Source organism: Neoarthrinium moseri (genome assembly GCF_022829205.1).
Source record: "Neoarthrinium moseri strain CBS 164.80 chromosome Unknown scaffold32_Wmoseri_CBS_16480, whole genome shotgun sequence".
NCBI classification, from domain to species: Eukaryota; Fungi; Ascomycota; class Sordariomycetes; order Amphisphaeriales; family Apiosporaceae; genus Neoarthrinium; species Neoarthrinium moseri.
In genome coordinates, this window is record NW_026055146.1 from 311,773 (window position 1) to 336,895 (window position 25,123).

At 52.0% G+C, this 25,123-nt stretch overlaps 11 protein-coding genes across 11 annotated transcripts; 5 read left to right on the forward strand and 6 right to left on the reverse strand.

Moving 5' to 3' along the window:
* Positions 1–561: 561 nt before the first annotated feature.
* JN550_008008 (uncharacterized protein) lies at positions 562–1,714 on the reverse strand (the record flags this gene model as incomplete). Its single annotated transcript, XM_049319922.1, has 3 exons — positions 562–584; positions 647–1,292; positions 1,517–1,714. The coding sequence occupies 3 exons, from the start codon at positions 1,712–1,714 to the stop codon at positions 562–564; spliced, it is 867 nt and encodes a 288-aa protein (XP_049170075.1).
* A 666-nt stretch (positions 1,715–2,380) lies between these two features.
* On the reverse strand, positions 2,381–6,755 carry JN550_008009 (uncharacterized protein; the record flags this gene model as incomplete). The annotated part of the gene is made up of 4 exons (XM_049319924.1): positions 2,381–4,346; positions 4,409–4,572; positions 4,942–5,565; positions 5,616–6,755. 4 exons carry the CDS (start codon positions 6,753–6,755, stop codon positions 2,381–2,383), a joined length of 3,894 nt encoding a protein of 1,297 aa, XP_049170076.1.
* Positions 6,756–7,430: 675 nt separating this feature from the next.
* On the forward strand, positions 7,431–8,778 carry JN550_008010 (uncharacterized protein; the record flags this gene model as incomplete). The annotated part of the gene is made up of 2 exons (XM_049319925.1): positions 7,431–7,471; positions 7,536–8,778. 2 exons carry the CDS (start codon positions 7,431–7,433, stop codon positions 8,776–8,778), a joined length of 1,284 nt encoding a protein of 427 aa, XP_049170077.1.
* A 417-nt stretch (positions 8,779–9,195) lies between these two features.
* On the forward strand, positions 9,196–9,829 carry JN550_008011 (uncharacterized protein; the record flags this gene model as incomplete). The annotated part of the gene is made up of 2 exons (XM_049319926.1): positions 9,196–9,670; positions 9,729–9,829. 2 exons carry the CDS (start codon positions 9,196–9,198, stop codon positions 9,827–9,829), a joined length of 576 nt encoding a protein of 191 aa, XP_049170078.1.
* A 204-nt stretch (positions 9,830–10,033) lies between these two features.
* On the reverse strand, positions 10,034–10,861 carry JN550_008012 (uncharacterized protein; the record flags this gene model as incomplete). The annotated part of the gene is made up of 2 exons (XM_049319927.1): positions 10,034–10,142; positions 10,455–10,861. 2 exons carry the CDS (start codon positions 10,859–10,861, stop codon positions 10,034–10,036), a joined length of 516 nt encoding a protein of 171 aa, XP_049170079.1.
* A 2,095-nt stretch (positions 10,862–12,956) lies between these two features.
* JN550_008013 (uncharacterized protein) lies at positions 12,957–13,555 on the forward strand (the record flags this gene model as incomplete). The annotated part of the gene is made up of 2 exons (XM_049319928.1): positions 12,957–13,185; positions 13,296–13,555. The coding sequence occupies 2 exons, from the start codon at positions 12,957–12,959 to the stop codon at positions 13,553–13,555; spliced, it is 489 nt and encodes a 162-aa protein (XP_049170080.1).
* Positions 13,556–13,747: 192 nt separating this feature from the next.
* On the reverse strand, positions 13,748–14,578 carry JN550_008014 (uncharacterized protein; the record flags this gene model as incomplete). Its single annotated transcript, XM_049319929.1, has 1 exon — positions 13,748–14,578. One exon carries the CDS (start codon positions 14,576–14,578, stop codon positions 13,748–13,750), a length of 831 nt encoding a protein of 276 aa, XP_049170081.1.
* Positions 14,579–15,222: 644 nt separating this feature from the next.
* Positions 15,223–16,251, forward strand: JN550_008015 (uncharacterized protein; the record flags this gene model as incomplete). The annotated part of the gene is made up of 1 exon (XM_049319930.1): positions 15,223–16,251. One exon carries the CDS (start codon positions 15,223–15,225, stop codon positions 16,249–16,251), a length of 1,029 nt encoding a protein of 342 aa, XP_049170082.1.
* A 756-nt stretch (positions 16,252–17,007) lies between these two features.
* On the reverse strand, positions 17,008–19,405 carry JN550_008016 (uncharacterized protein; the record flags this gene model as incomplete). The annotated part of the gene is made up of 4 exons (XM_049319931.1): positions 17,008–17,595; positions 17,651–17,736; positions 17,796–19,003; positions 19,053–19,405. The coding sequence occupies 4 exons, from the start codon at positions 19,403–19,405 to the stop codon at positions 17,008–17,010; spliced, it is 2,235 nt and encodes a 744-aa protein (XP_049170083.1).
* Positions 19,406–20,337: 932 nt separating this feature from the next.
* On the forward strand, positions 20,338–20,827 carry JN550_008017 (uncharacterized protein; the record flags this gene model as incomplete). The annotated part of the gene is made up of 2 exons (XM_049319932.1): positions 20,338–20,357; positions 20,410–20,827. The coding sequence occupies 2 exons, from the start codon at positions 20,338–20,340 to the stop codon at positions 20,825–20,827; spliced, it is 438 nt and encodes a 145-aa protein (XP_049170084.1).
* Positions 20,828–21,008: 181 nt separating this feature from the next.
* JN550_008018 (uncharacterized protein) lies at positions 21,009–24,320 on the reverse strand (the record flags this gene model as incomplete). Its single annotated transcript, XM_049319933.1, has 6 exons — positions 21,009–21,093; positions 21,163–21,443; positions 21,492–21,676; positions 21,733–21,973; positions 22,045–24,222; positions 24,276–24,320. The coding sequence occupies 6 exons, from the start codon at positions 24,318–24,320 to the stop codon at positions 21,009–21,011; spliced, it is 3,015 nt and encodes a 1,004-aa protein (XP_049170085.1).
* Positions 24,321–25,123: the final 803 nt, after the last annotated feature.

The window sequence follows — 25,123 nt, forward strand, 5'->3', positions numbered from 1 at the left end:
TTCGCGTTTCGTACATATGCAAATGAATGAGCCTGTCCAGCACAAGGAACTGGTGGATCGTGAGTCATGGCTGTTGTGCCATGAACTTATTTTGATGCTGGGAGCATATAAGTTATAACTTCAAACCGCGAGACACGTACTAAACAAATAGCTTTATACCATTGTGTATTAGGTAGGGATATCAATGCTTGCTTTATGTGTCGACAATTACATCGCTTGCCGTATGCGTGTGCGTAGCAGGTGCACAAAGGAACAAGTGAGCATAAAATGACAGGAATCCCGGTTATCTTTGAAAGCCTAAAAACAAAGACGTACCTGCACTCCAAAAAGACTAGTAATATCTGACAGCCAGCCATCGAGCAAAGCCAGCGTGAATGATGGTTCGTAAAACTCATCCACAAAAGGAATGTCTTCATTCAACAGAGGATTCTGACTTACACAGACTATCCTTGTAAGAAACGTGCAGGTAGCCGGCTCACATCACTTAATATTATCACTGCATGTATGTGACACTGGTTGAGTACTGAAATGTTGTATTTCTAATGACACATTCTAGTGTAATTACGCATTCTCATTGACTATCCCTACACATCGTTAGCATTAGCATATCAGGAGTCAATAATGAATTTCAGCGACATCCGTCCACGCGTCACGGCACCGCTATCGTCGTCCATGGTCAAGTCGATGCTGTCTTGGCGCCGCGCCTCGACCTCGCTGTGTACAGAAGGCCTCGTCGGCGCCTCCCCGCCGTTTGACCGGCCTGACTGCTCCCGAATCTCATCCTGGGCCCCCTTGAAGTGGGGGACACAGAATGAGATATCTGGTCCATGTGGATCGCCACAGCTGGGGATGATGCACAAGCCAGCATCGTACTTTATTTTCTGCCGGCGGTGCTCCACGGTCTCCAAGGTGTCAGGGAGACCTAGAGGCTTCAGTGCGCCTTTACTGACCGTCTCTGCGCGTGATGTCTCTGCACGGTCGACGGATCCAGCTTTGTCAGCTTGCTTCAGGTTCTCATGGACGCGCGGGCGCTTGGCGAGGACGAAGTCTCGCCAGTCGCTTGGTTTCATTTGCGGCGTGTCGCTCTCTTCACGGATAGCCGCGGTCTTGTCACAGTCTTCTTGTTCGTTGAGGACCTCAAGCCTGCGCTTTCCGTTTGCCGATTCAACTTCCTGAAATCCTGCATCGTAGGCAAAATCAATTGCAGCCCTAGCGGCGGCATAGCGAACAGTGGTTAAGCAGTTCTGACACTTCCGGGTGCCAGGAGGGAGAACCCGCTCACAGTTTTTCCCCTACAGACGTTTTGATGCGATGCGCAGTAATGCTGTCTCCGTCTCTTAACCTTCTCGTCACATCCTGTTTTCCTACATGTCCACGGCGGTCCAAAGTGCGGTTCACAGAAGCTGCTTCCTTCTGTCTTGGGCAGAGCGCACCCTTCTTTTATGCAGCAGCCCTGGTGGCTTTGGCAATTCACACCTCCACCGGGCATGGGAACCGTCTGGTTACAGCCACTCACGCGGCACGTTGCCAGGGGCCTTTTTGTCAAGTAAGTTGCCGTATCTTGGGCATCTGGGACTGAAGAAGACCCACCTGCAGAATCAGGAACAGGTTCGGGAGAAACTGCGCCATCAACAGTATCCTGGCCCGCCGGGGCCGAACTAGCCGCAGGGTCGTCGAGCTTACTGGATGAAAACATTGAAGGATCTGCTGCCATGGTTCTTGCTAGACCTGGCACACAGTGAAGGATGGAAGCCCCTCTGTCGATGCGGAGACAAAACTATATAGAACAGCGCCGGCCGGGACAACTCGGAACATTAGCCATCTTCCACTTACATGTATAATGTACAGGAGGAGAATACATGTGATTGTGCCAATCTTACCCCTGCACAAGTATATGGCTGTATATCTAGACACCCATACATACCCTTAGTAGACAGGAAATAATAATCCCCAGCATCGCCACAAGGCTATTGTTTGACCACTCAAGGCTTAGTCATGTGGCTCCAGAACAAACAAGTCCTCTTTCTCACTACGTCATCCGCTCAAAGAGCTAACCTGCAGCGATCGGCATCAAGGAACTGGAAACTACCTGACCAAGACTCTCTAAGGGTGGCCATGATACCTCATGACGGCCGTGGGTGAAGCTTTGGAGTGCAGACGTTGCAAGTATATACATGTGGCACGGTGTAGTGAGTAAGATGATATCTCTGTTCACCTCGTACTACTCAGGCTCAAACGCACAAATATAGTATCTATGGGGAGCGCGGCTATGTTGGTGGGGTATATTGTACATTTATCGCATTTATACAAGGTTCTCTCCTTTACACATATCTTATCATCACATCACATTACACACTGCCACTTTCCTCGGTGAGCCAGCCTAGAGTTCCTGGCCCCGAGCATCTGCATCCAGGCCGTCGACCTCAGCTCCTAGGGGAGCCAGCTCGTCCCGTCCACCCATGGCCTCCTTGAACCGCTCGCTGCGGGTGACGAAGCTGAGAAGCCTGACGCAGCCCGAGGGCGTGACGCCTTCGATCCGCCTCGCCTGGCCGATGCTCTCAGGTCGCGTCGCGTTGAGGATAGCCTTCTCGTGGAACGACAGCCCGAACACGCTGTCATAGTCCAGGTCGGTAGGCAGCGTCAGGGACTCGTCCTTAGCGAAGAGCGCCTGCTCGGCTCGCTGCATGGCCACGTACGGCGCATAGACTGCTTCGATACCGACGCGGCCCTGGACATGGTCAGAATAGGAACGGACCTCGGGGATGCGCTCGTGCAAGTCGGCGAGCTTGACGCCGGCGAGGCGCAGGATCTCGAGCGCCGAGCGATGCTTGGCGTCAACACGTGCCTTGAAGCCCGCGGCGACCCAGTTCGGCGCTGTGAGGGTGAAGCGCTCCAGATGTCCCGTCAGCTCTTCCATTTGGGCCTTAGTGTCTGTGAAGTGGCTCCAGCGTTTGTCGCCCACGACGCCCCATGCGCGGCCTAGCTCCGTCAGGCGCATGTCTGCGTTATCGGCGCGATGTGACATGCGGTATTCAGATCGGCTAGTGAACATACGGTATGGCTCCGACACGCCCTTTGTGATGAGATCATCAATCATGATTCCAATGTAGCCGTCAGCCCGCGTCACGGAGACCTGGGGCTTGCCTTGAGCCGCGCGACCAGCGTTGATACCGGCAATGATACCTTGACCGGCAGCTTCTTCGTATCCCGTGGTGCCGTTGATTTGTCCGGCGAGGAACAGCCCGGAGATAGCCTTTGTCTCAAGGGTAGATTTCAAGCTGCGAGGGTCAACGTAGTCATACTCAACACCATAGCCGGGTTGTAGCATTTCTACATTCTCTAGACCCCGGATAGTCCGTAGAAGCTGTTCTTGCGCTTCTGCGGGAACGGTCATAGAGAGACCATTCGGGTAAATAACGTCGTTGTCGAACCCTTCGGGCTCAAGCCACACGATATGCCGTTCCTTTTCTGAGAAACGTATTATCTTTGATTCGAGCGATGGGCAATAGCGTGGGCCCTTAACGCTTTCACGGATATGTATCGTTTTGTCTAGATTGGCGCGCACCACGTCGTGTGTGGCGTGATTGGTATATGTTGCCCAGCATAGGAGCTGGTCTTGCACCGAAACCTTTTCGTTCAAGTAGCTGAATGGATGTGGCGGATCATCTCCCATCTGCTCTTCTAAGATGCCGAAGTCGATGCTCTTCTTCGACAGACGGGGTGGCGTTCCAGTCTTTAACCTGCCGAGTTGGAATCCCGCCTCTTTTAATGACTTGCTCAACCCGAAGGTGGCCTTCTCGCCGATTCGACCCGCTGGATACTTCTCAAGCCCGATGTGTATTTCTCCACCCAGGAAGGTTCCGGTTGTGATGATGATCTGTGTCGTCGGCAGTACCTCCCCAGATTCCAACCTGACGCCAGTTATCTTGCTCTTGGCCTTACCCCCAGCGTCACCCTCTTCCGCTGCACCAACGACAATATCGCTCACACTGCCCTCAATGATGCTCAAATTTTCATATCCCTGGAGCTCCTCGCGCATGTATCTGTTGTACAACGCCCGGTCGATCTGGGCGCGTGGTCCCCAAACGGCGGGGCCCTTCCGGCGGTTGAGAACTTTGAACTGAACACCCGCCTTGTCGATGATTCTACCAGCAACGCCATCGAGCGCATCGATCTCTCGTATTATAGTGCCCTTCCCGATGCCGCCAAAAGAGGGATTGCAGCTGCACACGCCGAGGTTGTCGAGTTTCGGGGTAATGAGGGCGGTACGGGCGCCCGAACGCGCTGCTGCGGCGCAAGCTTCGGTTCCGGCATGTCCGCCGCCTACGACGACGACATCAAAGGGCCTGCGGTTGTAACAATGTCAGCATGCGCAAGTGCGATCGCGAGGCGCTGCAGGTTGTCGAACCTGGTATCTTGCGTCACGGTGGCGAACGTCCTCCGCCTGTAGCACGGATTGGGGAAGCGCCGCCGTGCGATCACGATCGGCCTGCCGAGCCCTCGCGGGGTCCAGACCTTCTGCATCTCGTCGGGTCGATAGCAACTGTTGTGGCGAGTTACTTGAGCCTGTCCCTGTGCTAGGACCAGGAGATTGCACGTCCAAATTTCTCGACAAGGTTGAGTTAATGCCGGCATTTTGTATCATCCAAAACAGCAGGCGGTGAAGAGCCTCATGGGCCGCACTAGGCAAGCGGTAAGGGTCTGCTTTGTCTCTCAGAGGATGCATCCTACACAGACAGAGGAAATGAAGTGCAGCTCAGAATTATGCTTGGTATTGGATGCAATACTCATATCACCTTAACGCTCATTTTGGTAATAATCAGATCATCACATGGTCATTGGGCAGATCCCCATCAGTCTCCCCACGGATTGTACCAGTCCGCGATGCAACATTGTAGAATATTATATTTCAATGGTAAGTGCTAATCATCTCCTGCCTACTTCCTTCCGCAGTCTTCCGGCCACTGTAGTTGGCGGGGGCTCTGGCCACGATGATACAGCATCATCCACTTCCTCCAAAAATGTGGCAGCATTATGTATTGCAGTCCCCCCCAGAACCACTCTGACACCAGGTGATGACGCGTTGATACCGGCTACCATCTTCGACTCTTCGTAGGTCGCGCCTCCGATGATGAAGACTATGATGTCTTGAGGCTTATCTCTCGTTGTGCCTCCTCCTTCGACGAACGGGTACTGCTGCTCGCGGAGCCTGCCCTTGATCATGTTCTGTAGTGTAGTCTCGAGGTGCGGTGAATGTTGAGTGTACACGTTCTCTACACCCTTCAGCCCCTTTATACCTCTAGCGCCTGAGAATATGCCACCCGGCTCGAAGATATCGGTGATGCCTCCGGCAGCTTGGGATTGTTGGAGGGAGTTGTGATATATTAATAGTTTTGCGATCAGATCTGCTTGTCGAGGTGGCACGCCGCCTGCTGCCGTGAGCAGATCTACCAGCATAGGCAGCGAGTTTGAAGGGTGCTTTTCATAGCGCAGAGCATATAGCGCCACTAATCCAACCTTTGCGTCACCCGTGACCGATGGGTTTTGTATCAACCTTTGTACGTTCTGGGAGAGATTAGTCGCAGCTCAGCTATGGAATTCTCGGAAGCGCCTACCTTGAGATCTGTGGCATGGTTGTCATTACATGCTAAGCTTTGTTCTACTTCGCTGACCTCGAGTAGATTCTCCGATCCGACTCGGCGACTGAGCTCGGACACCAACGTGACGTGCTTGCTAACATTCCCGGAGAGTTTCCGGAACTCGGGGTATTCTTCGATGAATCGTTTCATGTCCGTGATGGATTCGATGTTTGCATTGTTCTTTGTCTTGGACTGGTACTGCTCCACGTAGTCTTTGATGTTCCCTCCAAGGTCGCCAAAGTTGAGGTACATGTTCTTCTTAAAGAAGGGGTCCTGGTCCTGTGACAAGACAATCTCTCTCAACTCGGGCCGGATCTCGGGGACATCGCCCAGATCGACTCTTCCGTTGTTGATGCCGAGCAGGTGATGCACCATTGCTTGATACGTCCATTGGTTCAACAGTGGTGTGGCTGGATCTTCCCTGCGGTCTAGAATAAGTAGTATGGGCGGGGTATCCACTCTGCGGAAGTCGAACAGTTGCTCCTCCTGAGTGATGTTATACCGGACCTCGGTAGCCAGCTTCTTGGCCAATAAGCTGTTCTTCTCATATCTGATAAGAGGCTTCTTTTTGAGCGACAGCAGTACTGCCATGAGGCCTTCTGTAGATCGCTGGAGGGCGTCTGTGTTCCACATGTCTGGGTTGCCGCTCCATATCCGCTGTTGGGGAAGCGTCAGGTTGAGGGAAAATAAGTCAGGGTTTATAACAAGGAAGTCTGCAAAGTGCTCCTGGACCAGCTTGACGATTTCGTGGTCATCTGCCTCGGCCAGTCTCTCCAGTGCCGACTTCTTGACGACATTGCTGAAGTATAGGTAGTACTCGCCGTACTTGGGATCCCTCAGCTCGTCTATCAAGAACTGAATAGAATCCGAGGAGGGGCGCACGAAACACAAGCACCGCAGGTGGCGCATCTTCTCACGGCTCTGGTTGTCGAGGCGATCGATGAGATAGACCTCGTGGTTGAGGAGCGATGACTGAGTGATGGCCGTGGACACGATAGACACGGTATCTTTGTCCAGCAAAAGTATCTTCATCTTGGCGGACGGACCGCCGGTTGCGCTGTCTCCGGCCGACACCATCTTGGAGATGTAGCCGGAGACTGCCTGGACGACATCCATGTTGACGGTGGGTGAGATGCGGCGTCCAGTGTTGACTTGCTTTTCGGTGCTGCGACCTCTAGAAACACGCCATAATCTATCCTCTGCCGGATACTATGAGTGGCCGATGAGAGAAACCTCAAATTGGGCGTGCGAGGCGCGGGTTATGAGTTGTCGCTCTGGTGTTGTTGACAGGTTGATCAGACGCCGGGCATTGGCATTGCGGCTCACCGAGTGCAGTAGTAGCGTAACTAGCGGCGTGAATGGTCTGTGCTTGCCGCCAACTGTGGCAGAACAGAGGGTACCTAGACGGTACGAGCGCCCAAGTGCGTGAACTTGCGACTTGCTATCTGTTTTGGGGGCCTCCTATTAGCATGATGAGCAGCGATAGATATCCCCCATAAAATCTACATAAATGTGAATTTGTACCGAGCGCATTTGCGCCACGGAAAAATGGCTGAATTCCATCATGTATCCCGACCGGCCTGCAGTACCAGGACCTGGTACACGCACACATATGCAAGGCGATAAGATAAGGCTCCCAAAGATCGTGGAGCTTCAAGTTTCGTCATTGGCAGTCCTGCCTCTCATAGCCCATCGCGCCCCATCTCCTACATGATGCTCTTCGTATACACCGGGACCGGATCCTAACCTCCTAATTTGCTCGGCTCTGATGCCAGCACCCCCTTCTGCACAATGGCCGCCTCGGACATGTGCCCCACGAAGCCAGAGCCAACGTGAGACGCCGCAATGCCATGCCATGCCCCGCCAACGCGCCCTCAGCTACTGACGTCCAGACAGCCTGTCCTTTACGCAGGGCCTCATAGTCGGCCAGATCTCCGTCGTGCTTCTCATAGCAGCCTTCATCAAGTTCTTCATATTCGGCGACCCGCCATCCCCCGAAGTCACCGCCTCGATACGAGCGACAGAGCGTCGGTCCCGGACCTTGGCCCACAAACACTCCCTCCTCACCCTCCGAACCGACAACCCCCGGCAGACCCAACCGACCCTCAACAAGAAGAAGTCGAGCATCCTACGGAATCCCCCCAGCCTCACGATCGGCTCGCTTCTGAACAAGACATACTACAATGTCGACAGCCACCAGCCCGAGTCTTTGGACTGGTTCAATGTCCTGATTGCCCAGGCGGTCGCGCAGTTCCGCAGCGATGCGCAGCATGACGATGCCATCCTGACGTCGCTGACGAAAGCCCTGAATGGCACGAGCCGCCCGGAGTTTCTGGATGAGATCAAGGTCACGGAGCTGACCCTGGGCGAGGACTTCCCCATCCTCAGCAACTGTCGGATCATCCCGGTGGACGAGGATGGGCTGAGCATGGAGGCAGGCCCTGGCGCGGGACAGCGTTTCAACCCCAACAGCTCAAGGGCTACAAGAGAAGGCGCGCGGCTACAGGCGCGTATGGACGTCGATCTGAGCGACATGATCACGCTCGCCCTGGAGACGAAGCTCTTGCTCAATTATCCCAAGCGGCTCACGGCCGTCCTGCCAGTCGCACTGGCTGTTAGTGTCGTCCGGTTCAGTGGGACACTGTGCATATCATTCATCCCCAGTAACCCGTCGCAATCTACTCCTACCATGATGGCCTTCAACTTCCTGGACGACTACCGGCTGGACCTGTCGATCCGCAGTCTGGTCGGCAGCCGCTCCCGGCTCCAAGATGTGCCCAAAATCGCACAGCTCATCGAGGCCAGGCTACACAAGTGGTTTGATGACAGATGCGTTGAGCCCAGGTTTCAGGAGATAGCACTGCCCAGCATGTGGCCACGCAAGAAGAACACGCGCGGTGGCGATGATGGTCTAGATAGTAACATGGCCAGCATAAGCAAGGGCAAAGGCCGCGAAGTAGCTCGAGACCTGCGGGAGGAGGCCAGAAAGGAGGTCCAGTCTGAGACCATCGGCATCAGAACAGAACGGAGCCCCGAGCCGGGGAGTCTGAGGTACAGGCGGAGAAGCAGGCTCAACAGCGCTGGCCAGATGAGCATGCCAGGCGGGTTGCCCGGCATGACCATGGATATGCCACATTAGCATGTTGTAAATCAATTCACCACTCAAATGAACACGTGAGCGTGAGCTCATTGTCCGGTTGTGTTGTCCCCGAGTTTGGCGCTCTTTGTTTGCTCGACCGAGTCCCTGCATTTAGCGAACCTGATCCCAACTTAGCTTGGTTGGTATCAAGTTTCGTGAGTCGTTGGTCATTCGCACATTCAATTCATTGTCACAATCAGACCAGATGACCAGCGATGCTATTCATGTTTGATGCGGATTTGGTGCCTGTCTTTTTGTTTTTGCTACCAGGCAGTTCTATAAGATACTGCCTGTGTCACGGATAGTCTTCCACTTATCTTGACTATCTTGTCATTCGCACTGCAATCTGACTTACCGCCTGATATCAAGCTTCAGCCTGTGCCGCGATACACTGTCCACATTCACCCTACTTCTGAAATGGCGGCCACCCAACCCACTCAACGGGGACAGCCGGTCGATGCGAAAGCAGCGGAGGCAGTCATGGAACAACTTCTTGAGCGAGACGATGTGCTAACAAGAGTTCAAGAACTCACACCCGAAAAGATGAAAGCTGCTATTCAGGATTGGTTTGATGGCAAGGCAGAGGGGGGACATATTTCGATCAAGTCGGGGATCAAGGCCAGGATCGAGGTTCAGGGGAAGGATGAGGCGGTGATAATCTTCAGCTCGCCGCTGAATACAGAATATCAAGAACCTCATGACACCGAGTGGCATGACTCATACTGTGCACGAGATTTCCTTGTGTTTGAATGTCGACCTCTTGGGGAGAACAAAGTAGTAGAGCGCCATTTTTCTACGAAGCCTTTCCAGGATTGGGTGAATGCGATTGCTGAAAAGAACGAATTTAATTCGTGGCAGCAAAACCAAAACCTCGAGTTCCGCTTTATAATAAGTAGGCATTCCTATTACCGACTTGCTCATCACTTGCTAATCATGCTTACAACTGATAGGAGATCGAAACAAGGATGGGGATGGGCCAAAGATGTATTCTTCTGGCTCTGATGATAATGGCTCTGAGGGAAATGGCTCTGGTAGTAGTGGCTCGGGGTGATGCATTAGAGCGTTTAGCGCCTTCTCTTCCTCATTCATTTCTCATCAAATCTCCTCTCCCTATAACTTTCGGGCTTTGGTGGCGTTTTCAACTTCCTACTCGGATCCAGTTCCTCTTTCGAACTCCTTTGCCGGCACAGGTTTCTGCCAGTAGAATCTATTCTATACCAGAAGCCCTAGTAGGCGCGAGGTCCGTGGTCATCTTCTATTCTGGTGCAGTCATACCCAATTGAAGGATTTTCTCTTCGTCGACAACCCTCTTGTGCATTCTCTTGAAGTGTAAGATGCCGACACCACCGATCTCGACATCAAGCCTAACTGCTTTAATCAGAAACCGTTGTCCCTAGTAGTTTTCCAAATGATGACGATCAACCAACACCGTTTCTCTCAACAATCCTGCTTCAGATGATGGCCTTTCCCGTCGATCCTAAAATGGATTCTTAGTCTATCCAGAGAACCCACAAAATCAGAAATGTCCGGCGCAACGGGGAAGCTACAAGTTTTGTAATTTCAGTGGTCCTTGGTGATTCCGGATCTCCGTATGGCTTTCTGCGTAGAAGAACTTTTAGGCTCGAGCTCATGCTAGTTGACCTCTTGAGGCCTCGATATACGATAAGCACACATACCCTTTCCTGTTCAATGTCTCAATTCCATCGATGCAGATGACTGCAACAGGCCGCGCAATATCTGCAGTGATCTGCCTTACAGGAGCGTTGACGAATGGCGAGAAGACAACCGACTCATCGTCCAGTTCTGCGAATCCCCCCGCGCCATACGTTCCTACGACTTCAAATAACCCGGTGTCGTGTAGAATCGACTCTGTCTCACCCACGTAAGCGGGATCTTGGGTTAGCAGTCTCACTCCCGGTCCTTTCGAGTCAGATCGGGATATGGCACGAGCCACATCGGTAATCGTTAATGCAATGGCATGGTGAATGAAGGCGCCCTCCAAGATGCTAGTTTCCGTTTCTCGCTCATTCTCGGGCCGTTCATCATTCTGTGCTGTCCACCAGAAGGGAGGTTTGCGGTTCATATCGCCTAGTCCGAAGCAGACAATTTTGGTAACCTTTGTGGATTTCCCATCGCTGGAGAGTAGCTGGCAAAGTTGTGATCTGAAAGCGTCACAGGTGGCACTAGCATCCCACTTCTCCCGCACCGCATTGAAAAGACATCGAGAATTAGGGACTGACCCTGATAGTTGCGCAAAGCCAGGTTGTCCCACTTGATGATGTACGAACAGTTATATGTCTCCGGTGGGCTATCGGGTTTGACCCGGACAAGATGCCAATATTCTTGAAAGTCAACGTATGGCTCCCTAGGGCGCGGTGTCTAGGTCAGCTTTGGTAGCCGGATCTGAGGGACAAGTAGCATAGGGAGAATGAGCAGTGGATTTTGTCCAGACGGACGCCATATACACCAAATCGGCCTCTGCAGCCCGCACATTGGGTTCTTGATCTGGACTACAGAGCCATCAATGCGGCGAATGGTGAATCTATCCAAAGTTTGCCATTGTGCGAGTTGTTGCTCAATGTCGTGAAGATCTTCTTTTTGCCATAGCCTGGCACCTGAGTCATACAAATCTGCTGCGCGCTGGCTGCTGGTAACCCACTGCGAGCAGGCGTAGTCAAGAAAATAGTCACTCAGGTGAGTTCTATCATAATGAGCTCTATCATAATGAGCGTATGAATCCAGGAGGAGCTGAAATCAAGAGAGGCAGATCTGGGTGTTGCCTGACTGACCCGGCAGCCTGGTCACTCAGGTGGTATTGGTCCAGTGAATTACCCCGCGAGGCTCTGGGTATCCAGCTCGTCCATTCCATGGGTTCGTGACAAAAAAAGGTGTTTGGACATGTCCAGCATTGAACAAGGCATATGTTGGATTCAACACCTCAAACTCCATATCAGCATAAATTAGTAACGAGAGGTGCTGGTAGAAGTTGCTCGTTGCTCTCGACCCCCATTATGCAGGTGATTTTCTCAGTAGCTTGTCATGTTGTCGAACCTCAATCTCCAGTTTCGGCTTCATGAAGCCTCAACACGTGGAGTTCGATACAGTTGAACCTGTTCTCAGAGAAAGCTCGTATAGGCGATGATAGTCAATGCTTACGACGCTTCGTTGAGAGCCTCAAAGGTTTGCGCGTTCCTTAAACACCAATGGCAAATACTGTATTTAGCAGACAAATCAAACGCGACGACTACTGCAGAAGAGCGGGCAAGTTGGCTGCATGCCAAGATGGAACTCCTCAATTGACAGCCAGTAGGTCTCTCCACGCTTTCAGATTTGAAACAAAACGGTTTGCCGTATTACCGTGGAGTCTAACCCCCCCTACTGCAAGCTGTGTCATCGATTGTGGCAGTGCAACTGGGCACAGCGACTGGGCGATGGTTTATGCCCGATCTAATTAGAATCGCCAAGGGACGAAAAACAACTCTCCAAGATGCTAGTTAGACATAAAGTTAAGGCTAAAAAACTTGGCTAAGGCAAGGTACAGCTCATCGCAAGGCTATGCATCTGTTTCCCCAGGGGAATACTTCTGGCCATCCAGCCGGGCCACGCGACCGAATTAAGTGGATCCGTGCCCTGCGATGATCAACTATCCATGCATGCCGTGGTACTATAATCCGATCAGCCATCGGCAGTTCTAGCGTCGCGACAACTCTTGGAGTCCCCACATCGAGGCTTTCCTAAGGCTCTTGTGACGACACATGCCTTGTCTCGTTGTCATACAAGCTTGGCTTCAGCTTACCTGCCAGGGCGGTGCATACATTTTCCTGCAACCGATGGGCAATGGGTGCCTCAAGAAGCTACGGGACGCTTTCGTCAGCCATGCATTCGGTCGTAAGGGACCTGTGGGAGCATCGAAGGGTGATTACGCGTTCGGCTTGGTAGTGAAGTTGATGACAAACTCGGATGAAGAGTATTGTCTAGGTGAAGGGCAACCACTGCCAAGCAGGCCAAGCACGATGGCCTTGCTATGGAGGCAAATCTAAACATATATATAACATCTAATAGATCCTTCCTAGAAAGAAGGTTTCAGAAGACACATTCGCTCCAGAGTCAACCGTTTACAAAAAGTTTACAAAGACACCAATTCACGACAACGACCCCCCTAAACTATCAAAGCAAAGATGCAGATTCAAAACCTCCTTACTGTGCTCAGCCTGTGCGCTGTCGCCTTCGCCGAGAACAAGGTCGAACCCGATGACGTGCCCCAGGCTTGCCGTACTACGGACAGCTGCCGTCAAGTCATTGACGTTTCGAGATCCTGTGATCAGACGACCGACAATGACAACACCTACCGCAGCTGTGTTTGCGGGACTACAAACATACAGACGTTGCTGAACGACTGTGCTACCTGTTCGTTTCAGAATGATGGTGACGATGATGACAATGATAATGGTATGCCGGTCTTTCGAACTTAAACCTTCTGACCTTTCGAAATGGATTGACTGACCTGTATCTTGCAGATGTCACTGATCTGATGCGCGACTGCGGCTGGGCTTATAACACTACCGCCACCACCACAAGCCTCAGTGGAACCGTGAGACCAACAGTCCTTCCCAGCCCAACTACGATTACAAGTGGAGGAACCACCATCACCACTACTCCCACTCCTACTCTGGGAACAGTGGCCTCAACCACTTCGACCCCTGCTGGAGCCCCCGCTGTCACCGCTGGTCTGGGAATGCTTGCCGGAGTCGCCCTTGCAATCCCGGCCCTCATCTGATCTCCAGATCAGAGTTATAATTCACGAGACATGAAGTAATATATGGACGTGGCCTGGCCGGGTGGCATACTCACCAGATAGTCACAGTCATTTTCGCGTATTGGGTTGGTTGGTAGCACTGGCTTGTAATTAGTTTGGAAATACTATGCCCACAACTTAGACCAGGCCTTAGGCACTCAATAGATCAAGGTCCTAACATAACTTCTCAAGGAATGGTGTCAAGTTTTCCACGATTCCGTGTACGTCCAATTCTGGCGAATATGCAGCCCCCTTTATTTCAATCATGGGAATATCATCCCTGATTCGTCTGATTTGCTGGAAATAGGGCCACACCACGTCATCTTTGGCGCAGAGAGCAATGACCGGGCACTTGATCGCTTGGAAGCACTTCTCTTTGTCCTGGTCCCAGATGGCCCCATACATCTGGTTCCGTCCCTTCCACGCTCGTATATGATCCAAAGCGGCCTGATGGTGCACCTCCAGGTCTCCGTCGGCGCCGAGCTTGGCCACGTAGTCCCACGTTTTCTGCAGATGGGAGCCGTCTGCGACGGGCTTGTTGAATGGGGCAAAGTATCGCGCTTTCATCTCGGCTCGTTCCGCAGCTGTCATGACCGACGTGCCAATGAGACACATTGACTTGACGACCTCCGGCTTGATGGCGGCCATTTCAGTGGCGAGTGAGGCGCCGGTATGATGACCAATGATATGAAACTTCTTGAGGCCCAGCTTCTCAAACACCCACAGGTACAAATCAACGTACCACCGTGTGCCCCGATTGCTGATCTCCTTGATTGCCTCTTCTGGTGGGTCGAAGCTGCCACCGAACCCGGGCATATCAGGCGCATAACACTCGTACCCTAAGGTTGAGTACTGGTCTATAAGTCGCGTCATAGAGGCACTCGAAGTTGCAGATTGATGCAGGAAGATGAGGACATCTTTGGATGCAGGCGGTTTCACGTAGCGATAGTGCAATTGCCCATACTGAGTGTCAATATACGCTTTTTTGATTGGCAGGGGCGCCATGGTGAGTTTTACGGGTGCAGGCTCTCAAAGGTACATTTGCAGCTAACGTTTTAGCAAGATACGGTGCGCAGTGACACTGGTTGAAGGAACAAGCCATTTATCTATCGCTCGGGAGTGGAGATAAATATAGTGGGTCACGACCGAGCACAAGTGCCGAAACCTACGAAATTGCCCTCGAAACCGATACCAGGCCAGGTCGGGAAGAAAACAGTATGCTATAGCCGGTTGAGCCAGACGCTAGTATGGTATCAAACTTTAATAATCATTCAGTAGCATGAATATGACCTACCGTAAAGCCGTATACAATGATCTCTCGAACTCCGTAGGCAATGGAATCCCTTCATAGAAACATTCAATTGAGAATAACCACAGACGTTACATATAGACTTGTGGAGCTCCATTTTAGGCACAGTCATGGTAACAATGTGTATGCACGCCTGTATAGGTCAGGTACTTCTGGAATGTGCTAGTCAAGTTGCGCATAGCACCATGCTTCGACATACCTCAAAGGGGTCGGAGCCTAGTGGATCTTCCGGGGCTCATCCCACCTCCGAAAGCCGAAATCAAAATCGTCCTGTCAGCGGCTGCCTAGGCCACTCTCCGTTCGCTGTATCCGCTCAAAACTCCAAAAAAGCACATCAAGCATGACGAAAACGAAGAGGCAATGGCTAAGGGGCCTTCCTAAAGCAGAGCTTCATCTTCATCTCGAAGGCACTGTCACCCCGGAGACGTTGGTCGTTTTGTCGCAACGCCATGACTCAACGCCGCTGACGCTCGAGGAGGCTCGGGCGCTGTACGAGTACAAGGACTTTGTGCACTTCCTGGACACCTTCAAGCTGGTTCTTGATCGCCTGCTGACGCCCAAGGACTATGCACTGATCACGCGGGAGATGATGCGCCATCTGCACGCGCAGGGTGTCGTCCACGCTGAGGTCTACATGTCGTGGGGCAACATCCTGCACTGGAAGGCCCCGCTGCAGGTCGAGGATGTCATGGCCGCGGTAGAGGACGCGAGGATTGAGGTCGAACGGGAACTCGGCGGCCCATCTGTGTATTGGATCGCTGATGCGAGCCGTCAGTGGGGCGCCGAAGAGGCCGGTAGGGTATTCCAGCTGGCCGGCAGCCTCAGACATCGGTTCCCCAATATCGTCGGCATTGGGATCGGAGGCGATGAAGTAGGTGGGCCCATTGAGTGGTTTCGTGATCTCTACCTAGAGGCCAAGAAGGCAGGTCTGCGACTCACGGCACATGCTGGAGAAGCCACCGGCTCCGTGCAAGGTCCCCTGGAGATGCGAAGCGCGCTGTCGATGGGAGTGGAACGCATCGGCCACGGGCTTGCAGCGCAGTATGATGATGACCTCATGGACATACTGGCGAAGCAACAAGTTCCATTGGAGATCAATGTGACTTCAAATATCAGGACTGGTTGTTGTCCGTCTGTGGAGGCTCACCCATTACCCAAATTCTTGGAGAAAGGAATGCTATGCACGGTGAACTCGGATGATCCTACCATGTTCGGTGCCGACTGCCTAGACGACTACGTCCTGATTAGTGACGCCTTCGGTCTCAGTCTTGACAAAATGAGAGAACTGGCTCGCAACTCGTTTAGTGCCAGCTTCCTTCCCGAGGATAAAGCGAAACGCTGGATTTCCGCGCTAGATGCGTATAGGTGATACAAATGCAAGCGTCCATCGAATTCAACAACACGGTTAGATTTATTCAGCCTCGTTTAACACGAGGTTTCAGGTTAGGAAAGTCAAATGTAGAGCAAGGGGATATTTAAATATTAAAGAATCCTATACATTCTCAAATTCATCATAGCTTAAAAAAATGGAGCTCTGTAGCAGTTCAGTAGCTATCGCTCGTTCTAGGCGCTGATGGTGTTGTCAAGTAGTTTTGTTTGACTTTCATCCTTCAAGACTGGTATAATGTGACAAGTCATCAGATTATACAGATTAAAATCAAGCGTTTATTTCAACATTACGGATTTGACGTTGTTGCGTAGTTGTTGATTTTTAAGCCACACGGAAGGGCAACGGCTTTTTGCATGTCTGTTTAACGGTCCTTTTTCTCCTCATTTCGATCCTAACGGTAAAGCAACGTTTCATCACCCAATACCAAACTTTACGTCTATCATCCCCTTGTATCGACGCAAGGGAGACTTTTAGTCAAGACGTGTTCGCCGCAGTAACAAAAACCGGTCCTTACGGAATGCAATTAGCCGACTCCCGCATGGTAGCGAGGATCCAACTACATTTGTGTGCGTTCCACCTTACATGAGTGACCACGGCGACCAGCAGCTTCTTGCCCCACACGTATGTACCTGGGCTATTGTTTTCCAAAAGATTCCAAGCACTGAATATCCTGCGCGTAATTGCGGAAGCGAGTCTTATTACCTTCAACACGCATAGATTTCGTGCCTCAAGCGGTCAGCGCCAAAACGCGACCAACGATCCTGCTATACGGTCCGCGATCGCCATTGTGGTGATCATAGGATTGACACCACTCGCGCTGGGAAAGACACTCGCATCGGCGACGTACACGTTGGTGGTCCCCCATACCTTACCACAATCGTCCACCACGCCATCTGTAGGACTAGTGCTCATTCGACACGAGCCCATTTGATGAGCGCAGGTGAATGTGTCCTTCGCTGGATTCAGATCCTCGCGTTCGAGACGTGCGAGCCACTGTACAAACTCCTGGTCTTCTAGAGTCCGTTCCTCTCTTGCCTTACGGCACTTGAAGGATGGTACATTCATGACACATGGGAAAAGCTCAGTGGCGCCTTGGACATAACAGATCTTGGCAATAGCCACGAGGCCAGAGACAATATGTATGCGGTCAAATCGTGATGGTGTGTACTTGATAATCGAACGGCCATCGGGGTCAGCAGACACGCTGCCGGTGTCACGGTCTCGAGCGATGGCACAGAAGGAGTTTATGTGGCGGTATTTGATGGCATCGGTCTTGTACTGAAGTGCGCTGTGCCACGGTAAGGTAAATGTTGTCATATGTGGCTACAATGTATAGCTTAGATTCATATTCGACTTTCAGAGATTTTATACCACTTACCAGGCCCGCGGACGCCACGATCTTAACTCCATGGCCTGTTCCATCAAGGTTCTCGAATTCAGATACGACGCTAGTTAGAATACTCCCTAAATAAATGCATCAGAATCTTTCACACAGTTGGTTCTGGGCAATGGCGAGATCATACCTTCCCAACTCCCTATAACGTCATCGAAAACGGCACCGAAGTTCCCTGTTGGATGCATGTAGAGGTTTTTTCCGATGTGAGGATTCTTCGAGGGAAGAAAAACGTCAGCAAGATTGGGGAAGATAACATTTGGGAGAAAACTGCCCACCTTGAGCCCACTCCGCATCAAGAGAAGTGGGCTGTGAAGTGCACCGCAGGCGATGATAATTTTCTTGGCCTTGATCTGGATCTGACGCCGGACTCTCTCGCCTGAAGTTGAGCCGACCATTCCTGAAGTCCAAGTACCCTTGACCCCGGTAGCAGTTTTCGTATGCTCATTCTCGAACAGTATCTGGGAGATATCAAGACCTTCGATAAACCGTGCTCCCGCCTTCTGAGCGGCTGGTAACCAGCTTACTGCCGGCCCTTGCTTCTCGGCCGAGCGACAGCCAAATGTACAATGTCCACATGAATGTTCAGTATTACCGCTGTTTTGAGGACACGGTTTCGCCTGCCACCCTAGCTTTTGGGCGCCATCCAAAAGGATTTTGTTACGATGATTATGTTGTATATATGCTGTGTTGACGCCCATGAAATCGCAGACGCGATTCAACCTCTCTTGATAATCAGCTGTAGTGAAGAAATGCAGTCCTTTATTCGCCCACTCTTGACGAACAAAACCTTGTGTTTCCAACGACGCGCTCCAGTTCACCGTACCTCCTCCTCCCCAGCAACTCCCTGCCAATATGGTGGTGGCACCATCATCGCTTTGAAGGCCAGCTTCGTACAGAACAGATGAGCGATCTACCGGGACAGGTAGAAGAGACGGTGGTGTGTAATAGCCCTTGTCGACCACAAGAACCTGTCGCCCAGCCTCAGCGATGATTTTGGCGCATACACTGCCACCGCACCCGGAGCCGATGATAACTACGTCAGTCTCCAGTAGGCAGGGCTCTTCCTGTGAATCAAACTCAAGGAAATCAAAATTCATCGTTTGGCCAGCAGGACCGTTCATGATATTACCAATGTCGTAGTTACCGAGTTTGGCGAAAAGCTGATCTGACTGGGACCAGCCGATTTTGGCCATAGCGAGAAACGATCTGCTCAAAGCAGGCCACAATGGAAGCCAGGCATTCTGCCATGACTGGAGTATATCATGTCGCCTTTGAAGAGACGTCTGATCCAGAGGCGTAAGGCTGTAGCCGCAGATGACACTGCCGATTCTTGTGCTGCAAAACTATTAGCATGACGCGATCAGACTAGGAAGCAGATACCAACGTCATAAAGTCTAGAATACCAGCCAGCTGTCGCTGGAGGCGAGGTGGTATCTGGCCTATAGTTTCCTTGATGATGGCCACAAACTTGGGATCATCGAGAGGCCTGGAGGCTAAATATTGATGGTAAGAAGCCATACTTGGAGAATCGTGTACCGTAGCCTGGATATTTTGGTGAGCCAAGAGCAACTCCTCCTGAGATATGGTAAGTTGATCTCCAACACTGCCTTGCGTCGGGGCATTGTCGAGGCTGATTGAGGGAATGGCAGCATCGAGCAACGCAAACAGCATACGCCAATGAGACTCGTTGAATACGCCCTTGGCCACCGATTGAGAGGATGTCACCTGTCCAGGCATGTTGGGCTAAAGAATAAGAGCGACAAAGAATGATGCTGTTAACGGACGGCAAATTCACGCGAAAAGTGGTAAATTGAAGTGCTGGTAAGGATCATTAAGCGTGGTAGTTGGCTGTGACAAGTCACATTGCCAGGTTTTATCCCGACAACCCATGGTGTAACGTAGCCAACAATCTGACAGCTCGACGTGCTGCCCGCCTGTTGGTTTCACACAAGCCATGCATTGTCCGCCAACTGCGGAACATCCTGGTTCATGGGACCACGTAATGTACACAAAGTTCTACAGAGAATCAACTCCATCAACGCTACCGTAAACAAACGGCAGGCATGGGGAAGATTGAGACAGAAGAGTTACCAGCTTTTTTTTTTTCGGTCTATATTGTGATCCCGAGAAGGACCTATTATCAACAACCAAGAGCCAGTTGCTAATGGGTGCCATTACCGGAGCAGATCTCGCCGCACTGGACCTACCTCTGAGTTCAGTTACCGACAGTGTAGCGCTCTCGCGATTCGCTCACAAGAAAGGTTGAAACTCGTTGGCTGTGGGGGAGAAGGATGTCCCAAACGCAGCCGAACTGTTTACACAGTCCAACAACTTGACGCAGCGTGCTAAGATTATGGCTCAAGCCTTAGCAGGTAAGCTGATCCGCGCTTTGTTGATAAGTCTCGAATTCATGGAGCTCAGCAACTGTCTTTGATATTGTGAGCAGTGCTTCTTCTATTAGAGATGTCCTGAGTATGGTCGCTGAGAAAAGTACAGTTGAGAACAGGCTATGCAAGGGCGGTGCATACTTATCTGATCCCAGCTAGAGGGCTACCCACTTTTATCGAAGATTTGTTATATAACGTTTCGTGTCTTTGACTGGCTGATGCAAGTCGTTGCTGTGGTGGGGGGCACCCATCCTGAGAAGCACCATCTCAACCACCCATAGTATGACGCCGCAGGCTGGTCAGTAGACTGACCCTTACGTCATGCGATCCCTTAACTGACTCTTGCTAAACCAGATTCATCCACTTCTATTCCGAGAAGGTCCCAACAGCGATCGATCGTTACACCAAGCAAGTGACACGTGTCCTCGGCGTTCTGAAGGGCTGTTCCGATGTCAAAGACTGGCTGGTGGGCGACAAGACGGCGCATGACAATATGGCCTGGGTCCCGTGGAACGACCGCGCCGACACGTCGTCGTGGGTGCCTGAGCCCGACAAGTTCCAACGGCTCCTCAATGTGAAGGTCTGGCATGAACGCTTGACGTCGCGGCCCTCGTGGAAGCGGGCAATGCAGATCAGGGCAGGGCTAATGGACGAGCAGGACCCCATGTGGAATGGTATACCCAAGGGTATCGAGTCTTTCAGCGAGTATGAGGCCAAGATCAAGGCCAGTGACGACGCAGCTACGAATGAATTTGGCGCCTGTAGTTTGTGAGTGATGAGCAACGGATTTCACGAAGAGTTGTATGATCTTAAATCTAAACTGGTGACACTGATCTATCCATTTTGGCCGGTCAGGGAAATTTTGATTACCCGGTGATGAATTGGAACGCCAGCCGGGCTTGTTGTATCTAAAGAATTCCCCTGAGTCTACTTCACACGCTTTTTACTCTCATTCACGAAGCATACGCGAAATTCGATCCTCTACATGCCAGCCAGAACTCCCGGACCACCTGGTTCGTTGCCCTGCTTCCCCGCAAGCTGTGATTACCAATCAATTAGCTGCTTTGATTCTTTGCCGGAGCACATCATAGACGGTTGAATGCTTACCTCACGATCTTCTTCAAGAACAGCGCCTTGTCATCATGGGACACCTTATCGCTGGGAAAGGAGGCGTCGTTCAGCGCGGCCTCCAGCCACTGCTTGGCGTGGACGTGCTGGACGACGAGCTTCTTGAGCGGGTCGCTCAGCTTGTCCAACTCACTGCGGGAGGCCTTGCCTCCGATGTTCTGCACGAGGGAGTGAGCCACCATAGGGCCCAGGTGGCCCATGGCGCTATCGATTGCGGATTGCGTATCCTGGTCCGAGGTCTTGAGTGTGATGAAGCTGGTCTGGAAGTTGTCAGCGCTGCTCTGGTTTAGATTTCACGGCGAACTTACCCAGAAGTCCGCTGCTGCCGCTTTCGGAAGTGGTTCACGGCCATTCAGCATCTTGATGGCGAACATGAATAGGTACTCCAACAGGGTAGTTGGCTGAAGTTGGATAAAGGTCCCAGGGGCCTTGATCATCGCCTTCTGGGTGAACTCAACACCATATTGTGCTAATTCGGGATCGTTTACAGGGTCTTTACAGATTAGCAAGGAATGGGCAGATGTAGTGTCAAATGCAGGGTCAACTCACCTTGAAGCTGGTGGAGCAGGCCCACAACCCATGGAAGTAGCTGGTGGATGATTCCCGGCAATTGGCGCTTGTTACTTCCGTTATAAATAGAGGTGACGAAGACACAGGCTGTGCTAATCGCTGAGGCAACACGGTTATGCCACGAACTCGTAAGAAACTCCGTTATGACCTGAGGTGAGAAGACAAATGGGCCCGGTTCGGTTTCCGAGAAGCCTGCCTTCAGTATTGAGCAGATGACGTCCTACATAGTTGGTTGTCAGTAAACCTCAATGGCTGTCAACAGTAGCATGATCGTAGAAACATTATACTAACCAAGGCCTCTGTGCTCTCACCAAAGACATCCTTCATGCGCGCTAATATGCCAATAATGTCTCGCTGCATTTGCTCAAGCTCTGGATTGGCGGTGAGCGAAGAGGTGCTTTCTTCGGCGTCGAGGTCGACAAATGACTCCGAGGGTGCTTGTAATCCCTTGGCGCAGCCCAAGAGACAGCGAAGTGCACGAATCGCCGTCAGAAGGGCGACTTCGCTTGAAGCTACAGGTGCGGATGGCCGCTGAGCCAAATCGTAAGCCCGGGCGATGACTGGATCGTTCGGGTCCACGTTGGAGTTGTAGTCCTTCAGCTGCAGTGATCTCTCCACATCTGTTCCAAGCGACACCATCAATCGTCGGAACGCGTGTAGTCTAGTGGCCTCATCCGGTACGGCTTGCACTATAGAAGCGATGGCACCAACTACTCTCTCCTCAGCTAAGGAATCAAGATTCGGTGCACTCCTGAGTGATTCGTATTGACTTAAGAAGGCATCCACTTCGGATGTCAGCAGTGCGCGACAAGAAGAGCAGAGCCGGTAGATTGATTTGGAAGAAGGGCCCGCCAGTGGATGATCACCAACGGCGCTGAAGAGAAGATTGAGTGCAGCTGGTAGGTATTCTGCGTGTCGGGTGAAGTAGTCTGAGTATCGTTCAATGAGAGAAAGGCAGGTCTGTCTTGCTCGAACAGGAACGACAGATTGACCTTGACGTAGGAGATCAAAGAGTTGCGATCCAAATACCTTGCTCAGGATATCATCGCAGCTTGTGCTGTCTGAGACGCAGTCCGATAGGGACCCCAGGCAGAAGGCAGCAGCTTCGAGTTCGGCCCATGCTGAATTAGAAACGCCCTGCAATGTCAAGTCCACGAAGAGGGAGATGAGAGGCTGGCCGGAGATCGTGAACACAGACTGAAGTAGATCGGAGACATCTTTGCGCGCATCACCGAACCCAACTCTTTCTGTGGAGTCCCAAGAGTTATAAACATCCAACGAGGGGTATTGGATCTTCTTCCAACAATGCGAAACCACTTGGGTAAGATAAGATAGGGGAGGGGTGTCCCAGCTCACACTCTCTTGTGGTTCAGAATACATGTTGTCCACTAAGTTTTCAACAAACTGAGACCAGAACTCAAGTGCTGGAACGAAGATCTTGTCCTCGGCGACAGGATGTCCCTCTGCGGTAAGTAGCCCGACGAGTCCGGCGAGGAAGCGCTGAGCCCGCTCGTTAGAAGCGTCCATCAGTTCAGTGATTTGGGCATCGCCAAAAGCGACCATGAGAAGACCAAACTGGACAGAGTCGAATTCAAAATCTCCCGACTGTAGATTTTGGTACTTCTCCTGAGACCAATTGCTGTCGAAAAGATTGTACAACAGGTCGTAGTCACCTCGAGTGAAGAAGTTCTGCCAGTTGCTGAGGGTATCGGTGAGGAGATCTATGGCGTTATCATAGAGCTCATCGATAACGAGACACTTGATCGTGGGCTGCAAGAGAGGGCGCAAAGCCGACTTCAGCTGCTCATTAGGCGCACGTTGTGCATACAGAAGCCATGCCTGTAGGCAGCGGATCGCTTCCTGCTGACCCTGCACCTCAGTGTCTCTGGACAACGAGTGCGCCAACAGCAACGCAATATCTTGAACGTTATTTACCAGGCGCTCGTGGAGGCTGATGTACTTGGTGGAACTTGGATCCGTCTTCTCAGCCTCTTCGGCGAGAGCTGCCGCAAACCACAACGCAGTCACAGACTTCTGTGGTGTCAGGCCCCGCAGAGCATTCTCGGGAGAAGGAGCGCTGGTACCATCGATGTCGGTACTATTTGTCTGCAAGCAATGTAGCATCCGGCGAACGCAAGAGGGCCAGAGGTGTGAGAAATGGATGAAATGTGTCGTCAGAGCAGAGCAGAGTTTCCGGATGACAATGACACCAGCTCCGCTCTCTAGGCTCTTCAGGAGCCAGCTGATCAGGTTCCGTAACACGGATCGTGCGTCACCGTCCTCGATAGAATCGGTATTCAACTTGACGATAAACGTCAAGGCGCCAAAGAACTTGACGTTGTCACTGGACCGGGAGAGCAGGCCTTCGGCTATCTGCCATCCCTCGGGTGACTTTTGGAGCCTCTGCAGTACCTCTTGGATATGAGATATTGCCGAGGCTGAGTTTGGCTCATAGAGCTTGATCACCAGCTGCCAGGTATGTCAGTCGATTTCCTCGGTTTGCTATGCCTTGTTGAACGCACCTGCTCAACCTCGTCGAGGCTACTTGGTATAGGTATCCGGTCCATTTTGATGTGTTGGTTGGAGGAAATCATCCATCATAACTCAGGCAGGTAGGCGGAATGCTGTCGTTATTGAGCTATATGCAGCTGAAGTCCCGACCACGCAAGCGGCTCTTCGATAGCAACCTGAGGACTGGCTAGGCTGGGCAGGGACGGGATGAAATGCCCTGAAGACCTGTGTCAAACCGCTGCAAAATGGACTTGAGGCTCATGCACCCGTAATAGGCCCCCGTGTCCAGGCTTCGTTAATATGCCGTGGGAGATGGAAGGCTCTCCAAAGTCCAAACTGGTTCAGCTTCACTAGGCACCGCTGCATGCGATGAGGCTCTTCGGTGCAGAGGGAGCCGCGATGTTGATAATTTGGAAGCTCTAGCCGTCCCGCTGTGGGGCTTCTGCCATGGAGGGGTAACAGACCCTCCAGGTACCTGGGTACTGCCAGGGTAACTGGCAGTCTGGCTTTGGGCACCCAAGAGCCCCCGTTTTGGGGACGGTGCGTTAGTGCCCCGTGTACCCGGCAGCCTGGAGCTTCCTGATCCAGCGGAGTGGGTAACTAAGGTAGCACCAGGATCCAGCTCGTCCGCCCTCTTGAAAGACCCCATACTCGCAGCTCACCCGTCTACGAAACATCTCGCCAGCTCAGTATTATTACAGCCATAGGCAGAGCCACAGTGGACGCTCGCTAGCAGAACAAGGCACTTCCAAGGACAGAGGGTCGGTTTAAAGACAGGACGACATCCACCCGAATAGAGCAGCGCATTGCTTCGGGAGCGCCTATTAGGAGCCGTCGCGTGTCACCTTCCTCTTTGCCT